Here is a 21,864-nt window from a genome sequence, read left to right as displayed (position 1 = left end):
TGCAAAATATAGAAGTGATAGAGGCCGTTTTTCTTGAGTTATTGCAAAGAAAGTTGCAGAAAGAAAGAAATATCTCAATACATCGAAGATAAGCCTGAATTTCAACCCAATTTTTTGACGTGATTTTGACATCGTATGAAAAAACGAAGGGCACACTTACGGTAGCGTAAAGTCTCAGCTACAACATATTAAAATCTGGGAGAAATTTACCGAAGCTTAAGTGAGCTAGTGCTCGATAAAGATAGTCATGTCAATTTTCATTTCCAGAAAAACTGCACTCCCATAGAGATAACACGTAAACTGGTCAAATTTGACAAGATTACTTTTAATCCATTTTTACGAGGTGATACCGTTATCCAATCAAAATATTGTAATTCTATGTTTGAAAGAACATTAAATAAGCTACATCATACTGAAATCTGGGTGAAAATTGACTAAGGACTAGTGAGATATGCTCGAATGAACTTGAAATTTGATGACGTCATTTTGAAAATTTACTTTTTTTACTTTATTAAGAAATTTGATATCTTTTAATCATTTTGTCAGCATTGCCACCCCATGAAATGACATGTACAACTCATCAGCTTTCAAAATATGTACAGAAAATGGGGGGTCACCGTCCATCCTGACGAGTAAAATCGGATTTAAAATTGGCAGTTTTTTGGCATAGTTGCACTGTATATCGCCATTGACGCGCGCGCGGAATTTCAACTTTGACGGGCCCGTATGACGTCATATTGAGTCGGATTGATTTGAAACTTGGTATAAATATTCCTTAACATTTCAGACATCCGATCAAAGTGAAAAAACTGGAAATTTCAATTGCACATGAGCTGTGCGTGCGTATATGCGCGCGCGCGTACGCGTCCGTCCGATTTTTTCAATTTTTCAAAAAATGCTCCAAATGGTCTGAAACGTGTGCAAAAAAATTTTGAGCTCGATTGGAGCATACAAATATTTCAACGCGCGCGTACGCGCACGTTTTAAGAGAAAATATGAATTTTGAGAACATGAGTAGAATGCGCATAATTTGAAATATATGTGACGTAAATTTCATTGAAAAATTTCATTCCATTAATGAGATATGATTGAGAATGTGTTTTCATATAATGACGTCATAGTGACGTCACGGTCCACTGATCACAATGATACATTAGATTTGTCGTCTTTGGGACATGATGCATACATGGTATAATTTTGAAATTGATAGGCAGCGGACTTTCTGAGCTAACCTCTGCACAACTTTTGCGGAGAAATAAAGAAAGAAAGAAGAAGAAAGAATCCGTACAGATACAGAAGGTGATCCGAAGGATACTCGGATCACCTAAAAAAAAAAATCATAGAGATCAGTATTGGTACAGCTGTACAAACTGTACCTGCCTGCCCGCCCGCCCGTGCAATGAAGCACGGACCAAAAAAAAAGTGAACTTTCAGTCACCTGAGTGAATTGAAGTCACGTGATACCCAATCGAGCAGAACGGCCAGGTCATGTGAATTCGGTTTCTTGTTTACATCACGCGTGCACTGCAGTGATTACATGTGACAGTGCGGGTCAACTCAGATTGTATGTGACTCGTGCACTACTGAGTTGTTTTAGGTGTTAATATAACCACAGAAGACGTGAAAACACACCATTTTAGTGTCTACAAGTTCACTAACCACTGAAGTCAGCATCATGCAGAAGCTTTTGACGATCTCGTGTCTACTGTTCGCGGCTGTGTTCTTGGCCGCGGAAGCGCACTTGTGTATGCTGAGTCCACCGCAGCGTGGCTCGATCATAAACATCAACAAACCAGGTAGGTACATCCAGTCACTACCAGCACTAACCGTGGTACTTACGTGTTGAAAAAGCATACAGTTTTGCTGTAGGTTGGTACTGAAAAGGTTGTAAAAAAGTCGTAGTGGCATAATCGTGATATAGTCCCCACCTCTCCGTTGGGGACTATTACAATCCCACCTAGTACCTACCTAGTTGGGAGTGTAGCACGTATTGCGTAGTGTGTACAGCTGTACCAGTCTTGCGGATTTTGACGCAACTGACGTCATGATTGGTCAATAGCCGTGAGACAACACACACTAAAGTGACACACACACTCTTCATACAGTACTGCGTATCTCCGTGTATCTCCCTCTATTACTAGTATATGGTCGTGATATAGTCCCCACTCTATGGGAAACTGCGTGCGAATTACACGTTGTGGGGACAATTTCACGACCATAGAGTAGCCACTCCCCCTCTGTTATGCTCGTGATATAGTCCCCACACAACGACGAACTGTGCGTGTTTTGAATGGAGGTGGGGATTATTCCAACAGTATACTCGTGATATGGTCCCCCCTCCACGGCGAACCGGCTGCGTTATGTATGTCAGTGGGGACAATTTCCACGATGCCTAATGCGGATCGCTACTCAAATCTCTCTCCTTCCTTTTGCCGCCAAAACATGGCTATACCGACATTAGCAACAATAATGTTTTAGTTCATGCATATCTCGCGTGGATTAGTGACGACAACGTACAATTCCAAAATCTCTAGAGAGATTTTGAGAGAACGGGATCGGAAACCTGTGCCCGTTTCTAGACACTTTACGTTTTAAACTTGATTTGAAAAATCTTTCTCCTTCCTTTTGCCGCCAAAACATGCCTATACTGACATTAGCAACAATAATGTTTTAGTTCATGCATAAATCTCGCGTGGATTAGTGACGACAACGTACAATTCCAAAATCTCTAGAGAGATTTGGAGAGAACGAGATCGGAAACCTGTGCCCGTTTCTAGACACTACGTTTTAAACTTGATTTGAAAAATCAAACACAAATTCCCCAAATTGCAAAATTGTACCATTGCGATTTATATTCATTGCGTTGCTGCGAAGATATGCGTGTGAATTCGTATGATTCTGTCGAGATAATTTTTCAGTGCCGACTGAGTTGAAATAATATGTGTGATTTTCCTTCCTTAAGTCGCCATATTTGTTTTGCCTATAAATTTCTATTGCCATACTCGGAAAATGAATTGTTCTCGCGCTGCGATTCGCAACATTTAACCGCGCTGTACGGTGCAGGCCCGTCTGAAATAAAAAAACAAAAGTCAAGTTTGTTAATCTGAAAACGACAACTTTCGGATTACTAGTTCGTAAAAACAAACATCTTTCCTTTGTCGGACTAATAACTTTGGACTGAGATTTAAACCTTCGGCATAACGAACTGCAACAATAACTTGCTACCTTTTCTTTATTGACATTTCAGGAAGCAGCATGCGTTTCGGTAGTTTGAAATGTGTAAATGTTGCGATTTCTTTCCCGTGCTAGTGCAGATTAAGTTCGGTCACGGCGAAAGTTCCTGTAGCCATTACGAAATTAAAAAAAAAAAATAATGCAAGTCTTTTCAACAATGTATAACGCACTTCCGCATAGACTTTTATTAGTTTTGTACAAAAACTGCAAGTCCGAGATTCTGCAACGCTTAAATTGCGTTTTAAATACAGCGTTGCGTGTGGTTTGATGGACTTGCATAATATGGACAGTTGCGTTTGAACGCAATTGAGTTTAACTGAGTTTCCTACACATAGTTTCGTATATGAATCCAAACGCAAGCCTTGACGTTCCGTGTGATTTGATGGACTTGCATTTGATTTTCAGAATGGATCTTGATTTTTAATTTTGCGTACGAAATAAAAAAAACAATTAATACAAGTTTTTTCAACAATAACGCACTTCCGTTGATGTTTAGAGATGCGTTTAAACGCAGTTTCTATAGTTTCGTACAAAATCGCAAGTCTTCTCTGGCGGCTGTGCTCTTCCGTTGAAATACTAGTACAGCGTTTCGTGTGATTTGATGGACTTGCATTTATTTTGATTTTAAAAAAAAACCCAATGGAAGTCTTTTCAACAATAACGCACTTCCGTATATATAGATGTTCAGAGATGGTTTTAAATGCAGTTTTTATAGTAGTAATTAGTAAATAAAACAAAAACAATGCAAGTCTTTTCAACAATAACGGACTTCCGTATGTTCAGGGATGGTTTTAAACGCAGTTTCTATAGTTTTGTATGAAAACCGTACATCTCTGCAACGCTCTTGCGTTTGAATACAGCGATTTTTTTTTTTTTAAATTTCTATAGAGTTGTCTTTAAAGGCAAATGAGTTGTGATTTCATACACCTGCATTTGATTTGGGATTTGCATTTAATTACATAGTTGCATTTTAATTAATTTTCTAGTGAAATCATGAAAACGCAAACAAAATTTCACATGACAAATACATAATCATGTGTAATAATACGTGAAGTATGCAAGTGGGGGAGACCGTTATCAATAAGAAAATCGTTTGCTTTGGACAAAGGCCTCTCAACATTATGCCTTGATTGTTACATTTTTTTCTTTTTAACTAGAGGTACGGAACACACGTAGAACACAATACTGCATAACATAAAATCTGTTTTGTACACAAACTGCAGCGAAAATTATGACTAAATGAATGAGATAATAAATGAATAAGAAATGAATAAAGAAATAGAATAGCTGAATCGACCCACATCAAAGCCTTAAAATTCAAAGTAGTTTTCCGTTTATTCAAAAATGTAATAACATCTATAAAAAATAACTATAAAAATTGCATCAAAGTAAAGAGAAAATACGGAAAATGCATTTAACTGACATAATACTACAGCAATAGCAATGACATTGCATGATCATCATCATCATCATCATTATCATCATCATAAATCAATATAAATACAACGACGCACGCACCCAACTTGCGCTTGCATGCCTCGGACGGGCCAACCGAATTCTTAATTGTTATAGGGTAATTGAAACATTTTCTTTCCTTTTGTTCTGCTAAAAATATATTATAGGCTACTTGTTTTCATCACATTGTTCAGTGTAGTATTCTGGCGGTAATTGAGTCAGGGGTTGTTGTTGTTTTTTTCTCCCTCTCTCTCTCTTCTCCCTCTCTCTCCCTCTCTCTCACTCTCTCTCTCTCATTCTTCCACTCAAAGAGGAATCCGGTACAATGCTCTAAACGTGTAAAGAAGAAAAAAAAATTGAAGTCACAATATTATGTATAAAACAAAAATCGGTAGAACATAGAAAAGGAAAAGGACAAGAAAAATGATTGACGAGAGGCAATTCGAACTTCGAGAAAGTCACACAAAAACAACAACAACAACAACAAAGCAATCATTTGTCCGATAAATCCAAGCAAGATAAACCTTGTGGAAATTGTCCCCACTGCCATATATAACGCAACGGGTTCCCTGTGGAGGGGGGACTATATCACGAGTATAATACTGTTGGAATAATCCCCATCTCCATTCGAAACACGCACAGTTTATCGTTGTGTGGGGACTATATCACGAGCATAACAGAGGGAGGAGCTACTTTATGGTCGTGAAATCGTCCCCATCACCGTGTAATTCGCACACAGTTTCCATAGAGTGGGGACTATATGTGACAGTGCACCTCAAAACAAACAAAAAGTCGCCAGACATGAATTTTTAGTTAAGACCATATTCTGAAAGAGCAGACTTTAAGCTTTAAAATGATGTATAACTCAAATCAAATGGACTCCTCTAACCTATCTAAATATTGGAAAGAAAGCACAAACTCAGGAAAAGTGTGAACTGAGAAAAGAGGCTCTGAAGTACAGTGTCTATTCAAGCGCTTAATCTTTACCAAACCGTGTTGGCTGTGCGATGAATGGGACAAAAATCAGGAACTAAACCACCAGAGTAACAACAATGAAGGGATTATCAAATTAAAGTGAAATTAAGCATGCCTCATTAACACATTCTGTCCATAATTAATGCCAACTTTTAAAGCAGTAGTATTGTCCTTTCAAAAGTTATTAGAGTTGAAAGTGAAGAGTGTGGACAAGGTTTTTCAGAAATGAAAAAGGGATTCTAAAGACACACCTAATCACACTATTCTACCAAAAATGTTCGAGATAAACTGCTAAAAAACACACTTTCCTGCCCGTTTTATGATACCAAATTTTAGTATAATGTAAAAGAAGACCCGCTCTTTCAGAAAATATGAAAAAGTCAAGTTCGGCTAGGTTGACCCATTTCACTTATTTTCAGTCCTCACGCAAAATCAGTGTGTGCGACTTTATGTTCGTTTTGAGGTGCACAGTCACATATCACGACCATAATAGACGGAGATACACCGAGATAAACAGAGTGTGAAGACCAAGCGTCTTTGGTGAAGACAGAACTCCCGTGCGCGTTGAGGTGACCAATCAAGACGAGAGCAGACAAGCGCAGCACAAGGAGATATGTACATGTACAGTTGTGTGCAAGGTAGCTGTTGGGATTCTATTAGTCCCCACCGGTGACGTTATACCCGAGGTGGGGACTATATCACGATTATGCCGTCGTAGTTTTGCCGTTGATTGATAGTAGACGATAATGAGCAAGACCTTTTGTTACTGTAATCCTTCCCTTTGTGCTTGCTCCATACAAATTCAAACAATAGGAACTATAGGCGATTTCCAGCAGAGGGGCAGACTCTGGTGTCCTAATTACCTTTTGTCTTGGTGCATCGACGTGTGCGTAAATTTCTAAAGATGATGGGAATAGGATTCACTATCGGTGTCACCAATTTTGTGGAGCCATGCTTCGCGGTCGCCGATCGGCGGGTTTGTTGAACAGCGCGAAAATCTCGTGTCTTTCGAATGCTGGTAGAACATAATTAATGTCTGTTAACGTCAAGAAAATAAAGTCGATAAGGCGTCGTATGTGATGACAGGTGGGCAGTTACAGCTTCCTTTCAAAACTTAGATATGTTTGCATCAGAAATAGGTTGAGGAATATCCCGATTTTGTAGTAAGATATATTTTCTTTGCGGGAAAATCGGCCACCAAAAAAAAAGTCGGATGTTTGCCTTTACTTTTGGAAATGAACAGCGGTAACTATCGGCTCCGTAAGATGCTGAAATAAATGTCAGATGCTTGCTTTTAATTTTGGAAATGAACAACGGTAATATGCGACTCCGTATGATACTAAAATAGATGTCGGATGTTTGCTTATACCTTTGGAAATGAATAACGGTCAATATTCATGCAGCTCCGTACGGTGCTAAAATTAATGTCAGACTTGATTTTGCGTTCGGAAATGAATAAGGATAACAGTCGGTTCCAGACGATGCTGAAATAAACGTCGAATGTTTGCTTTGACGTTCGGAAAAGAATAGTAGTAATATTCAACCCCGTACGATGATAAAATGAATGCCGGATGTTTGCTTTTACGTTCGAAAGTAGATAGCAGTAACATACAGCTCCGGAAGATGATAAAAAAAAAATGTCGAATGATCCCTTTGACGTTCGGAAATGAATAAAATAATATTCAACTCCGTACGATGATTTAATAAAACATATCGGATGCGCTTTTACTTTCGAAAGTAAATACCAATAACATTCGACTCCGGAAGATGCTAAAATAAATGTCAGATGATTGCTATACGTTCGGAAGTGAATAACAGTAATATTCTGCTCCATACGAGGCTGAAATAACTGTCGGACGTTTGCTTTTACATTTTGAAATGAATAACAGTAACATTTACCTGCGTTCGATGGTAAAATTAATGTTTGATGTTTGCTTTGACGTTCGGAAATGAATAACAATAGTATTCAACTCCGTACGATGATAAAATAAATGCCAGATGTTTGTTTTTACGTTCGAAAGTAAATAGCAATAACATTCTGCTTCGGAAGATGCAAAAATTAATGTCGAATAATTCCTATGACGTTCGGAAATGAATAACCATAATATTCAACTCCGTACGATGATTAGATAAATATCGGATATTTTCTTTTAATATCCTTTCGAAAGTAAATAGCAATAACATTCGGCTCCGGAAGATGCCAAAATAAACGTCAGATGATTGATTTTACGTTTGGAAGTGAATAGCAGTAACATTCTGCTCCATATTCATGATGCTAAAATGTCAGATATTTGCTCTTATAATATACAGTTCGAAATGTAACATTCAGTAACATTCAGCTGCGTTTTATGGCCAAGTTAATGTCTGATGTCTGCCCTTACGTAACATTCGGTTCTGCACACGATGCTAAAATAATTGTCAGATTATTCATTTCACTTTCGGAAGTGGACAGCAATAACATTCGGCTCCTTGAGATAATAAAATAAATGTCGGATATTTGCTTTTAAATTTGGAAATGAATAACGGTAATATTTTGCTCCGTACGATGCTAACATGAAAAACAGATTGTTGTTTTTACATTTGGAAATTATTAATGGTATCAATCGGCTCAGTTAAATGCTGAAATAAATAGCGGATGTTTTCTTTCACGTTCGGAAATGAATAAGGATAGCATTTCGCTCCGTAAGATGCTAAAATGAATGTCGGTTAATACATTTGAAAATGAGGAACGGTAACATTCGGCTCCGTTAGGTGTTAAAATACAAATGTTGGATGGTTGCTTTTACAATCAGAAATGGATAACAGTAACTTTCGGCTCTTTACAATGCTAAATCAAATGTCTGATGTTTAAAAACGTCTGCAAATGCTCCCACTTTCTCATTTCAAACGTAAGTTTTGACCACCTAAATATAGGCACAATTTTTATAATGATCAATAAGCCTATACTTGAAGAGTTTGTTTGCAAAAACCGATAAGTCCATTTTTGAAGATTTTGAAGTACGGCCTCTGTCATAAAGTACAAAATAATACCTTTTAAATGATATATTGGTCAATACATATAAAGGTATAATTTTGAAGTTATGGTCAAAAGAAGCAAAAAATTTCTTTTTATTCTCTTTATTTTTCTTGACCTTTAATCTCAAATATCTCCATTTCGCAAATATGGACTTATCGGTTTTTGCTAACAAACTCTTCACTTGCTAAATCTTAGAACTCAGAATATCGGTAAGATGATTGAATGTTCTATTCATTTATTTTAGACATGGGTACCTGTATCACTTCAGTAATACTTAATATGCATTTGTCTGTGTTAAGTGGGACCGATTTCGTTTTTCTTATGTTTTTCTTTATTTTTTTTCGTTCCACAAGAATTTTCTTTCGGGCCACCGAAAGATAAAAATCAATGATTTTTGTGACGAAAGTCGGATAACGAAATTGTCACTGCATGCGTGTTTAGAATGAGATTAGAAAATGCCATCAATTACTAGACTTTGACCATAATCGTCTAAAATGGATATCAAAAGACATAAGATGCCCTACATTTTTCCCCCTCCGTTCGGCCTATTCAAAATATGAACATAACTGACAAAAAGATGTGATGTTTGAGTTTTCTGCAAAAACGTGTGACTGAAACTATTGAATCGTTTTACTAGATTGAAAACAGCAAAAACAACGTTTTTATGTCTCTTTCCACCACTCTTACATATGTTTTTGATTCAAAAGTGACCAAAAAAAAAAAAGGGGTTCGCATGCCACCGATGTCCGTTTTTACCTTTACGATTTTACTTTACGATTTACAAGCTATCGCAGCCATCAGGCATTATGCCATATACATTGCGTCTTGCATGAACTTCAAATGGTTGGATATCTGTTCCTGATGCCCTTCCTCCTAGCTATAGGTATAAGTATACCACCATCAACTATTTTTGAACTTTCTAACAACGACTTCATTCACTCATTATTTGTGGCACTTTTCTGACAATGGCCACCCTGGTTCGAATTGAGTGTTGTTGCGTCGGACAGACTCTGGAAAGCGGCCCATTGTCGTACGTGTTGTCTCTCCGTATAAAGGTCATCTTTCTTTTAGCGGTCAAACCTTTCATCCCATCGAACGGTCCTGACCTGGACCCTAATCTTGCCGGTGCTTATACGCACATAGAGGAGAAAAATTCCTTTGTCCTTAATTCGTGCCGATTTCTGTGGTGATGATGAGCCAAACACGAGCCAGGCCTGTAGGCCTAATAGGCCCTATTATAATAAAGACAGCAAGCAATTACGATGTCTGTAGCATACATCCGCTCTTTCTTGCCATTCTTAAGTTTGAATTCTTTTGTTTAGTTCAATTGCCCAAGCTAGTGACTCATGCTAAGGAGATTTAAACTTTGATGGTTAATCATCTTCTCCTTTATCTGCATGTTTTCAAACTCTTGAAATTATTAGCATATCGTAATAAGGTGAAACATGGCTGTAGGCCTATACCATTCCTCTATATATCGTGACACTACACGTGGGGAAAGAAACTCAGCTTTTAATTTTTTTCACAGAAAGCATTTTATTTATTTATTTTTTGGTTTGTTTCAGAGACGTTTTATCCTACGTACTGAAATCTGTCTGGGGAAATATAGGGCCTAGCCGTTATCGCGCTGTTGCTGTGCGTGAAATGTTCGCAAACACGTGCTTCCACTTTTCACCGCGCCACGTGTTGGCTTCGTTGCCAACATTGCGACGGACGCTACTTCATTTTTCGTATGCGTTCGATAAGGAAGGAAATCAAGTCCTCTGCCGAAATCGTAAATAGCGATGGTCTACTTGAATAGTGTTGTGATTAATACTGCAAGGTTGCAAGTTCGAATTTCTTTCAGTTTTCAGAAGTAATATACATTTTGTTTTTGTTTTGTTGTTGTTTTTCTGAGCATTAGATTACAAGAGAGTTGCATTGCCACGATCATGCCGTGTAAAGTAGTTGGCAGAATTCACCTATCTGCCGCAGAGCCGCTGCCTACCACCCGAAACATTCAGCATGTTTCCACAGAGAATCCGATTTGGTTTGCTTGCGCGCCATGCCTTGTGTATTTAGCACAACAGCAGCGTCCCTAAGCTACATTTGCCTATAATAAGCATACGGCCACGTGTATTTTCGTTGGTCATGTGGAATGTAGTTACATGCTAGTCTTTTTGCAGGGGTAGATTGATATGATTATGTGTGATGAATTATTGGCTACCGGTATTCGCTGGTTTATGTTACAAACGTAAAAGAAAGGAGAATAGAATAATTTCGTATTGCAATGCCCGAGGCCTTTGACTCGAGACTAGCTGGGAAGACTGTTCATTCCTCCGCTGTTTCCCAGGCTGTTTTGTCAAAGAATGATAATTATGCGCGCGTGTTCTTCTGTTTGAACGCCCCCCCCCCCCCCCCCCGTGTTCGTAAGAAATGTCCAGTACACCTGTATCTTTTTTTTTCTCTCTCTCTCTGCTTGCCTATAAATGAATGTACAAAGTGTATTAATTGTGAGTACTTCACATCGAACCTCGGTGTTATTCTTGCGTTAGCCAGCGCGCTTCGTCCTCGTCTGTACCAGTATAAGGGCCTTTACAAAAAAAGAAAAACAAAAAAAAAAACAAAAAAAAAGGGGGGGTGGTAGTTGTCGAACCTTCAAAACTACGATTAGCATTATCGACCTACAAATAGGGCATATAGAAATGAGTACAACTTTCTTGAAATTACTGCAGCAAAATGGAAAAAAAATTACGAATATGAACACAGAACACTCGTAATAACGATTTTACTTTGAAGTGGACAGGAAAAAGATTAAACGCAATAAAGAAAGAAATCAATGATGATGATGATGATGACGATGATGATGATCAACAGCATTTGTATGGCGCCATATATCTTTTATAGAAACATTCAAACGCGCAGACTCCTTAGCAATTGAATGCCTGGTTAAAAAAAAAAAAAAAATCAGAGGCTTTGAGGTGATCCAGTTAGTCAATTTCACGTAGAAAAGATGGGAGGGAGTTCCATATCACACATAGGCGAGGAGCACTATCTTAAGGAAAATGCCCGGTCTCACCAAAAGACGTATATACTACGTTGTTTTTTTTCATACAGTTTTCTCAATATTTTAGATCAATTTCGTTATGTATAAGCATTTTGTTTTTGGTTGTATTTAATTTGTTCTGATAAGTTATCGTATTTGATTATTTTATGGTTGTATTATACGGTATACTGTTCATGCTGGTTATGTAACAGCGCCATGAGCATCATTCTTGATGGACTTCAGTGTATTGTAAGAGGCCACTATTATTATTTTTTTTAATCATTAGTATCATTATCATTACTGTAAAAAAAAAACACACTGTAAAACAAAAGTCGAGTGATTTGATTTTCATTCATTTTTCAACAATAGGTCAGTTTGGCCGATTTCTGTTCGCGCATTCCCGTAGACTTGTATTATGTAGGCCTACAGCTCATCTTTTTGAAGCAAGGGATGGCAATTTAAGATGTTTCATCGTACGGAGTAGGCCTATATAGGCCTACTAGTATACAATGTACACTGTATCTCACTTGGCGGTTACTGTTTACAAACGTATAACTAATTTAAGGTTTAGTCAAGGTTCGTAAACAGTTGCAATTCGAATAATACGCAAACGATTTTCATCGTCTTTTAACAGTGTTTTCTTTTCGTCTTGCTGCAAAGACGTTTGGTCATACGAGTAGGTCTACAAAATTTCTTGGCGACATGCACGACAATGCAATATCTTAGAATTTGATTGCAACTGTTTTCGAATCCTGCAGACGAAAGTTTAAATTCACAATGTTCGCAAACGTTCGCAGCTCAGTGAGAGACTCTTGAGACCAGCCCAGCTTGGATAAGTGTATTCGATAATCCCCGTAAGGAAATGTGTGCAGCTTCAGTGGCGGATCCAGGCGGAGGCACACCGGGTGCCCCCTCCCCCTTATTTTGGTTTTAAAAAAAAGAAATAAAAAGAAAAATGGAGTTGGCGCGTTCGTCCCCCGACACATTCTAATTTTGTAAAGGCGTCCCTCTTTGCGGAATTCCTGGATCCGCCCCTGAGCTTTATCACTCATCTCTGCATGAGGTGAGTATTAACTCATTAACCAATTCTCCGTTTAATGAGTTCACAACAGCAGAATAACTATGTCGACGAAGGTATACCACCGTGCATACGCTTCGATGCACATGCCGACAGGTGTAATCTTTGTTCATCTCTACATCTTCCCTGAGAACAAAAGGAGAATAGTTTCCTTTCAAGGTAGAGCCGTGTGGCTTACACCGACCAGGGAAGGTGGCCCGAGAAGAAGAAACAACTCTCCTTTGAAGTCATGCTCGACACCATAGAACGTTACGCGTTCAACACTTCGTGTAGCCATGTGCTTTGACAAGAGAGAGTGCATCATGCGGTAAGCAGGTCTTGAATTGGAGTAGAGAATCAAAATGCAGTGTAAAACTGTCGATTTTGACGCTAAAGAGTTTTAAAAACACGCTATACTTCGGCGGAACACTTTCTTTGAAAAATCACAACATACAGATATGATAAACAATCAAAAATTACATGTAAGCAAAAAGTTTGCATCATGGATAAATATAAATGTCTAAAAAAATCTAGTTTTAATGGCATTTCGAAGAAACTAGAAATACATGTTTATGAATTCCAAATAGAGCATTTCATTTAAGATTTTCTGGTAAAATATAGCTTGTAATTCAATGAAATTCGAAGCGCGTTTTTCGTCTCACAGAGTGGTGTCGGGCATGACTTCATTAACGTAGCCTATGAATGTTGGACATCTTATATGGTATAAAAATGCATTGAATATGCATTGTGTTTGTCCGAATTACACGAAGAGTTGCCACTCCGTCTACACCCCCAGCTGCACAGACCAAAGAGGACACACAGCTCTAAAATTTTCTCACAGAGATGATTGTGTTTTCCTATGAAATTTGAAAAAAAAATCCATTATAACGAACCCCTCCTTTATGATAATAATTTATGTAAGCTTTTCCGACTATGATCGATTCATCGACGACATTAATTGTTTATGAAAATATTTGATATTATACTTTGATGAATAATATTCTGAAAACTGACTTCATGACACAGGAGACAGCAAAATGTTCTCGAAATCCAGTTGGAACTAAACTTGAAGGGGATATAGAGATGAAATGACAATGTGTACAGGCAAACATGAATTAAAAACGCATTCATTCATTTTCCACTGGACCCTCAAAGATTTGTGCCCGACAAGATACACATTTTCGAACTGATGATTGAAATCGTAGACTGTTTGCCCCTCGCGCTATACGACTGGTAGAAATCATATTTGGAACGCGTGTCTCTCAAAATAGTCGACATATTCCAAACTCATCCATTATAGTCATGGAGCTGTTAAAAAAAAGCTGAAGAAAAAATGATGTATATTAAACAGTTTACTCGCGTAGTTGACATTCGTCACTGATAAGGGGATAACCGCATCAGGTATAGAAGTCGCATATAAGATCTCGAGAAAAAAAAAAGAAAAAAAGGGAGAAAGTAAGTGTCAGAGATGTCTGAGGGGAATCATTCTGCTAATCGTGGATTGTATAAGAAAACGTGGAAATAACCGCGGGACAATCGGTGGCTGCTTTTACATTTCGATTGAATCTATAATTAATGTAAAAAAATGTAAAAAATTTTATGGTGTGCATGAATTATACAATTCTCTGAAGAGCTCATGTTTAAGCGTGTGACGTTGCAATGGAGAGGGTTACGATATTTTGCGATAACGAAGTAATTCATAATTAAAGTTGCCAAATTTGTCGACATTAAAAACAATTGTGTGAAATTATTACGAACACTTTTGTAAGAACACGGTTACAGCAAAATTTTTGTTGAAACAAAGTCATTTCCGAGCGTCATTGGCAAAGAACAAAAGAAACATGCTCCGTTCCAATGAGATGCCACTCCTCGCTTTCCTACATTGTACAAGAAGAAATTCACGGAGACTGCATGAGCGAACGCTTGTTATTTTTATTCGTTCACTTTTCCCCGTGGATAACTTGCATTGTATTAATCGAAAGTGAATATTAGGGATCGTTATCACGAACATTATCTTATGGCGTTTGTCCAAAGGTTCGTCATTCGTATACGGTTCATCACTGCGAAAATGAAATCAGGTTTTTTAATCCGAAAATGATAAGAACCTTCGTTATTCCAAAGATTCGCCGATAGGAATATGAATTAAGATTCGTGAATCCAAACGTGAAAAAAAAAAAAAAGGAGTACACAGACACAATTTTGGAATTACAAATCTAAATCATCGTCTTCGTTTCTATAGCAAAGTTACGCCTTTCAGAACCTTATTTCATTTTCGGATTAACCAAGCTTTTGAATTACGAATCCTGGGAATATCGAATCTTCGGAACGATCCTCCGAAATAAGTCGGGAATAATGAACGTTCGTAAACGTTCGTAATCGACGAACTTTGGAATAACGAATCAGGCCTATGAACACATTCCTAACCATCACTTCACTTTTTTATATTTTTTTTTTCAAACTAAGCATGAAAGTACAAACTATACTCTGTTTGAAATCTGTTTCAAATTGCCTTTTCATCCAGTGCAGCGTATTTGATATGACCAAATATTACTAAGCATTGAATTACGCATCATACGTATCGTTGCCGTCTTTTTTTTTCTTCATAACATACTCAGAACTGTATTCGTCGATAAGACGAAATGCCGTTATACTTTTTTTTATGAAATTGCCGATCCCTAGGACTTCGATTATTTATAACTGGAATGCAGTGTATACAAAATAGGCACGGTCAGACTGGCAAAAGATCGAGAAGGTTAACATCGCGATCTTTATAAGATCTCGAAGTTTTGCCCGTCTGATGTTTCCCTGGGTGAGATTCGACCACCGCTGAATTCTCACGTGACTACTAGTACCCCCGTTTATGGATGCACAACGTGCGTTGTTGCCTTGACACACGAAGAGGAAAAATGGACTGTCACACGTGCGCACCGTGTGTATACGACGGACCATATACGGTACATGTAATTTATCAGGTGCATCAGCGCTATGAATGTATGCAGTCTGTACTTCGATCGACTGCACAAATGGTTGCGGTATACTAATACAATTAACAGTTGTACCAGCTCGTTTAGCTGACCAGATGAGCTCGAACTGTAGGTATACGACCGCAAAAAGAAATATATTCTTCTCCGTCAGATTTGCTCGAACTTGGCCCCATTTCGTACTCGTTTGAGGCGCGGCCACGATTAGTAAAAAGCTGAGAGCTATTCCCCTATACTAGCTAGCCGCAATAACGAAGCCACATTGTGTGCGCGAATGGATTTTACCTGCCGATGCATTGATGGCTAGAACAATACTAGTAGTCCAGAGAATCATTTAAGCCGATAATTAAGTCATGAAATAGTAGTTGGGTGTTCGTAGAAAAGTCGTAGTTTTGAGGGAACTGCCCTTGAGGAAAATAGAAGTGGTATCAAAAGACGGATTATCGCCGTGAATAACTAGTGGTCTATTGTCCGATTTTCACGCTGCATAACAAAAGACGGCGTTCTCGGTCGCGAGAGCGGAGATGCGGAAGTCGTCTTTTGTGATGTGGCAAAACTACGACTTTCGTACGACTAAATCCTCACTAATCCACCCCTGATCTACAACCACTTAACAATTTATCTACGCCTCTTTCACTTCTTAACAACGACGCATTCAACACTAAGGCACGAACACAAAGAACCACGGCAAAACTACGACTTTCTTACTACTTTTTCAGTAGCAATCTACAGCAAAACTGTGTGCCTTTTCAACACGTAAGTACCACGGTTAGTGCTGGTAGTGAGTGTGCATGCATACAAAACAAGGTTGAATCTCTTTGTTGTTGTTGTTGTTCTTCTTCTTCTTCCGATATGTACATCACTCTCAAAAGAGTATTGTCGTACTGGGTGCTATAGGTGTGACTACAGGAACAAACATCACATCTGGTGCAAAAAATAAATAAATAATAATAATAAACTTAATGGTGCAAGTAAAAAACCTCCTTAGTATGAGGGCTATCGGAGTTTACCTGGCGTGGTAAGTAGTTTCAAACTGCTCCGAAAGGTCTCGAGATCGAGAGACGGAGCTGAAACCACAGACTTGGGAAGAAACTGTGTTGGTAAGAGAGGATTCTGCAGTGATGTTGCCGGAGTTGGATGTGCACTGGTGGCCTCTAGTCGGGTCTGATGAATGATGCAGTACAGGTATGGTGGAGCAGCAGGGGTAGCGACAAGGCCGTTGATGATCTTGTATAACATGATGGCCTTGGTGTGTGCATGCTGCTCCTGTAGAGACTGCCAGTGAAGATTGTGTAACATTAGAGCCACGCTACTTTGTTGGTTCTAGTCAGCCGTCACAAATCTTGCTGCACGTCGTTGGACCATTTCTATTATCACAAATAAGTTCTTTGGTGTGGGGATCCCAAACTGAGGAAGAGTATTGAAGCGTTGGATAGACATATGTTTTATAAGCTTGTTCCTTGTTGAACTTGAAGGAAAGTGAGTGGCGAGATTAGTGCAATTTTCAGTTTAATTACACAACTACACTGAAAAATAGAAACATTGTACGTGTAGTTTTGACCGATGAATCTGTATCTTAGTCTTGTCCATTCGGTAACTTCTTGTTAACTATACGGTCGGTAATACGGTCAGCCCCTCATCATCATGTGGTCCTTGCGAATCCCAGCTTGTAGGCCACTCAGAGTTCTATTTAAAGGAAGAGTAAGGCTAGTTCATGGATCCTGGACCGTAGTAAACTCAAGAAAACTTGCAAGTAGTGGTCTGGAGACAGTGTTTTTACTTGTCACTTCTTTCTTGGTTTCTATGTCGTAGTTTCATGAAGTGCAGTGTTTTCGTGAATATCCTAAAGCATTTTAAAGATTATCACCAAGTGAATACCAAACACTATAAAGCAAACACTCACAATAAACACATAAACTGCTTTAACCTGAACATTTGAGAACTGAAAGAGAATAAACTGTTTTTGCGTCAATTAGAAAATAACTGTTAGTGATATAAAATTGTCTAACTTGAGAATTGTATCTTTTCTGTCATTGCAACAGCCTCCCCCGACTGTGGCCTGGTTACTGGACCGTGCGGAGGACGAGGGAAGGGCGAGTCTTTCATCGGTATCAGGTGAGATTGTGGAACGTTAGTGGACATCCATCTTGCTAGAAGTAAAGCTTTACCAACGAGGAAGAAAAGTGTTTTTTGTTCGCGTGTTGTTCATTTATAGATTGAAAGCAATGGAGTTACACTGTAATGAACTATTCCTTTATAGATATGATATCATGTCATGCTGAACAAGATTGTGATCAGTTGATGGTCACAAATGGCAGCAAACAATGATTTAACCCTTTCGGTTCTGGGAGCTTTGGACCGTGTGTGTAAAAGCATACAAGGGGTTAAGTGAAATAGGCGACAGGTTGTAATACTTCCAGAAAACTAATTTGAACACTTGGTCCTTTGTCAAGATCTAGATTGGTAGGATATTATCATCACCCCAGCTGATACTGTTGTAGCATCCTGATTTTCTGTGTGGACAAAATAAACAGTGCTTGTCAAGTCATTCATCCTTTTCCGAAGGCTTTGTTTTTGTATTTTGTTTGTTGTTGTTTTTTTGCAACAGTAAATTTAATGTTTGAACAATTTGTTTGCCTGTTTCTTTCTCCCATAGATACTATTTTGTTACCTACATACAGGGTTACAACGAAAACATCCCTGGAGAAAATCAAGTTATATTGATTTGATGTAACTCTATTACACTCTTTAATGTTTCTAGAAATTCAACTGAATTTTTGTTTCATCAAAGATGATGCCCATTGACTGCATATATTTGCCAAATTGTGATTATATATGGATGAATATCTAGATAAACTTATGTGAATATGCTTCCTTGAATGACATGTTCTCTGCATTTTTTCAAGGAAATATTGCTTATTGATGTGTTACTTTAAGACATCCCAGAATAATCAAAAACCTTTTCTCTTTTGATATAGTCAGATCCATGTATATGAATCATAACATGAAACTATCAAGTTGTCTGTTTCATTGTTAATACAAATCATCTAAAGGGCTGGCAGCAAGTTCCTAGTTGCTTTCCAGAAGAATTTGGATCACTTCAACAAAGACAGCCCGGTAAGTCATACTGTAAAGCGAGCCTCTGAGTAAACATGTCCAAAGACAGTAAACTTGAGGAAAGGTCAGCTGAAGCACAATTTCAATTTTATATCTTAATATCAATGCACAGGTGCAAAGGTGTAGGTCAGTTTACCTTTTCCCAAACTAAATGTCAGAAAAAGAAAACTGTGTGTCCTCAGTTTCATGTGTGTGTGTGTGTTTTTTTGTGTGCTTCTCTATTCTTATCTCTTCTATCAGGAAATGGCTCAAGTGGTATCAGTAATCAAACATTATATACTGTATACTGTTATCCTTATCAGACAGCAAACATAATTTGATATCAGTTGTTGTAAAGGAGGTTCGATACAACAAATATACCTTTTGAGTTTACTGACTTCTTATTGCAGATAGGATCAGTCAATTTCTCTTTAGAAGGTTTTTTTCTATGGTTCAACACCAATGGAGCATTCAAGAATGTACTGATCTGAACACTGATGTCTATTTCCTGTTGAGATCAGTGGTACCGCATGCTGCCAGTCAGACCGTGCTGAATTCTAACAACGATGGCAGTGTACTGCTTAGGGAATTGATTCATGGCAACCACAGCAATTATTAATGATTGACCAATAGAGTTTTGTCTTGTAAATGAATGGTGATTATTCAGTATTTTGAGAAGTAGCCACAATTTGAGTAGTAAGCGTGATATGTATTGTGATGGCTACTACTCAGTGCTCTAAATAATAGAAAACACCCATTTGAAACACAGTAATATTTGGCATGATGTTTGTAATGGACCCACTGCTTGTCTCTCTGTCGAATACAGTACATCAGCTTTTTCTGACTTTATTTTTCTTTTAAAAAAGGTAGAAGTCATGACAATTTATTTGTCTAATATGTGAAGAGGATAGCAATTATAATTTGATAACAATGTGTAAGTGGTAGAAATGATAAACACTTGCATCTGTCAGGCTCTATCATAAACTTAATCTAATATTTCGATGGAATGAATGAGTAGTTTTCACAAGTTTTTGTCACCCTTTTATTGCAGGGAAGTTTCAATGTGTCAGTGAGCTTTGACAATGAGAAGACTTTCAAGAACATTGAGATGATGCCCGACACCTCTGACCCATCCCTGACACTCTACTACAAGAACGTTACCATGCCAACAGGGTAAGCCAAAGATGGGGGGGGGGGGGATTGGGTATTAGTGATTATAGTTCTTATCATTATAAGCTGTTATTTTCACGAGGGTTTGATTTTCACGAATTTTGCGAATAACTGTTGGACCGCCAATTCAACAACACACAAAAATTTTGCTGTGCGCTGGGGTAATAGTACACTTACAATAAACAAGATCTCGCAAAAGTGTCTGTGACCTCCCCATTTGCGAAAATGTCTGTACCCAAAAATAACAGCTTACACAGTAATGTGGTCTTTTCTTATCCAGTTGGTCTCTTTAGTGTTGCCACTGTTCTACCACAGGACCCTGTCATTATTATTCCATTACTATGATAGTAAGATTTCCAGGTACCCATTTATATGCCTGATCCAAGAGGGACAATGGAGGTTAGATGGGGCGGGGGGATGGGGGGGGGGGGGGGGGGTGGGGGGGTACCTGTTGGTATCAATGATAGTATTAAAGTCTTCTTTAGACAAAGTAGCCTCTTCAATGTTTCCACTGTTTTACCAGAGGACCCTGCCATTATTGTTACTTCCGCGTTGCTAAGTACCATACGTAAAAAAAAAAATACAATGGGATCTTCTGCAATAGTAACTGTAGAAATAGTAAATCAATCCAAATAAAATTTCAGGATATGAAACTATAACTCATTACCCACATCTTATTAAAAACCCTATCTGATTTGCTTCAGTGGTCAACGAGAAAAGAGAAGTTTTGTAGAGCATGTCAGGAATCCCTTCCCTCCAAGTTCTGTCCATTGTGTTCACACAGTATGCACTACCAAAAGCATCCATGAGTGCTAAATTTGGAAGAATCAGACCCATGACATGCTTTACAAAGATCCACATTTCTCTGTGACAATTTAACCAAATTGAATGAGGTTTTCTGCAAAATGTAGCTCAGATGTTGTATTTTAAGACCCCAAAGTAGCATTTAGACAGTCTAATCATATTAGAAGTTTTCAGTGCAAAAATCTGATCGTAACTTTTTTTTTTTTTTTTGGGGGGGGGGGGCCATATGGTACACCTGGGTCAGGGGGGATATGTAACACATCTCATTCAATGAAGAAAGCTTTCACTGGAATTCAAACTCAGGACCTCCAATCAAAAGTCAGGAATTTTATCCACTATGCCAAAGTACCCCCACTAGAATTGTTATAGGCATGTAATGATTCTAGCAGTGGAAAGAATGATATTAATGATAGTACAAGTAATGGGAGATTGGAAGATGTAGTGTCACATGTGATGTTTCAAGTTTGATTCTAGTTTGTCTGTGGTATTGTGGAAATATAGAGGTGTGAAAAGTAGCAATTCAAAATGCTTGTTAAATGCATCAAAAATGTATAAAAAAACCCAAAGAAACAAACTAAAACTTTGAGTGACTATAATGACAATACATGTACTTTCTTTTGCCTACAAACTGTGAAATGGTTTATTGGCATTATGGTCTATCTCCGGAGTTTCCATAGTAGTGACAGTAAAAATTCTCAAAAAATTTTATTTGTGTGTGTGTTACAGAGTAGTCAGCAAAATTGTGGCTTTTAAATCGAGCCATCATTTAAATGTCTTGATTTACGTGCAATTGAGGTTATAAAGAGGCCATGTGAAATGATGCTAGCTTGGCGAAGGGGTAATGAAAAAGTGAAGTGTGATGATGATAATGATGGCGATCAATCTCTGTATCTATCTTTGTTCTTGCAGACCTGTTAACCAACCAGGAATCTTGAGGGTAAGTGTTATGAGATGGAATACAGTATCGGGGGGGGGGGGGGGGGGGGGGGGGGGTGGGCATTTCATTAAGCATTTTGGTTGCATATTTTTCTAACAAACTGTTACAAGTTAC

At 38.2% G+C, this 21,864-nt stretch overlaps 1 protein-coding gene across 1 annotated transcript; it reads left to right on the top strand.

The window, feature by feature from the left end:
- Positions 1-1,675: 1,675 nt before the first annotated feature.
- LOC139715067 (uncharacterized) lies at positions 1,676-21,750 on the top strand (the record flags this gene model as incomplete). The annotated part of the gene is made up of 5 exons (XM_071626689.1): positions 1,676-1,796; positions 17,786-17,858; positions 18,797-18,860; positions 19,891-20,012; positions 21,723-21,750. Coding segments are annotated over exons 1-5 (408 nt in total), but the record flags the coding sequence as incomplete, so codon positions are not given.
- Between the last annotated feature and the right edge of the window lie 114 nt (positions 21,751-21,864).

Source organism: Diadema antillarum, unplaced genomic scaffold (genome assembly GCF_040938485.1).
Source record: "Diadema antillarum isolate AM-2024a unplaced genomic scaffold, OU_Dant_1.0 seq00002711_RagTag, whole genome shotgun sequence".
Taxonomy (NCBI): Eukaryota; Metazoa; Echinodermata; class Echinoidea; order Diadematoida; family Diadematidae; genus Diadema; species Diadema antillarum.
This window is presented reverse-complemented; position numbering and strand designations above follow the sequence as displayed.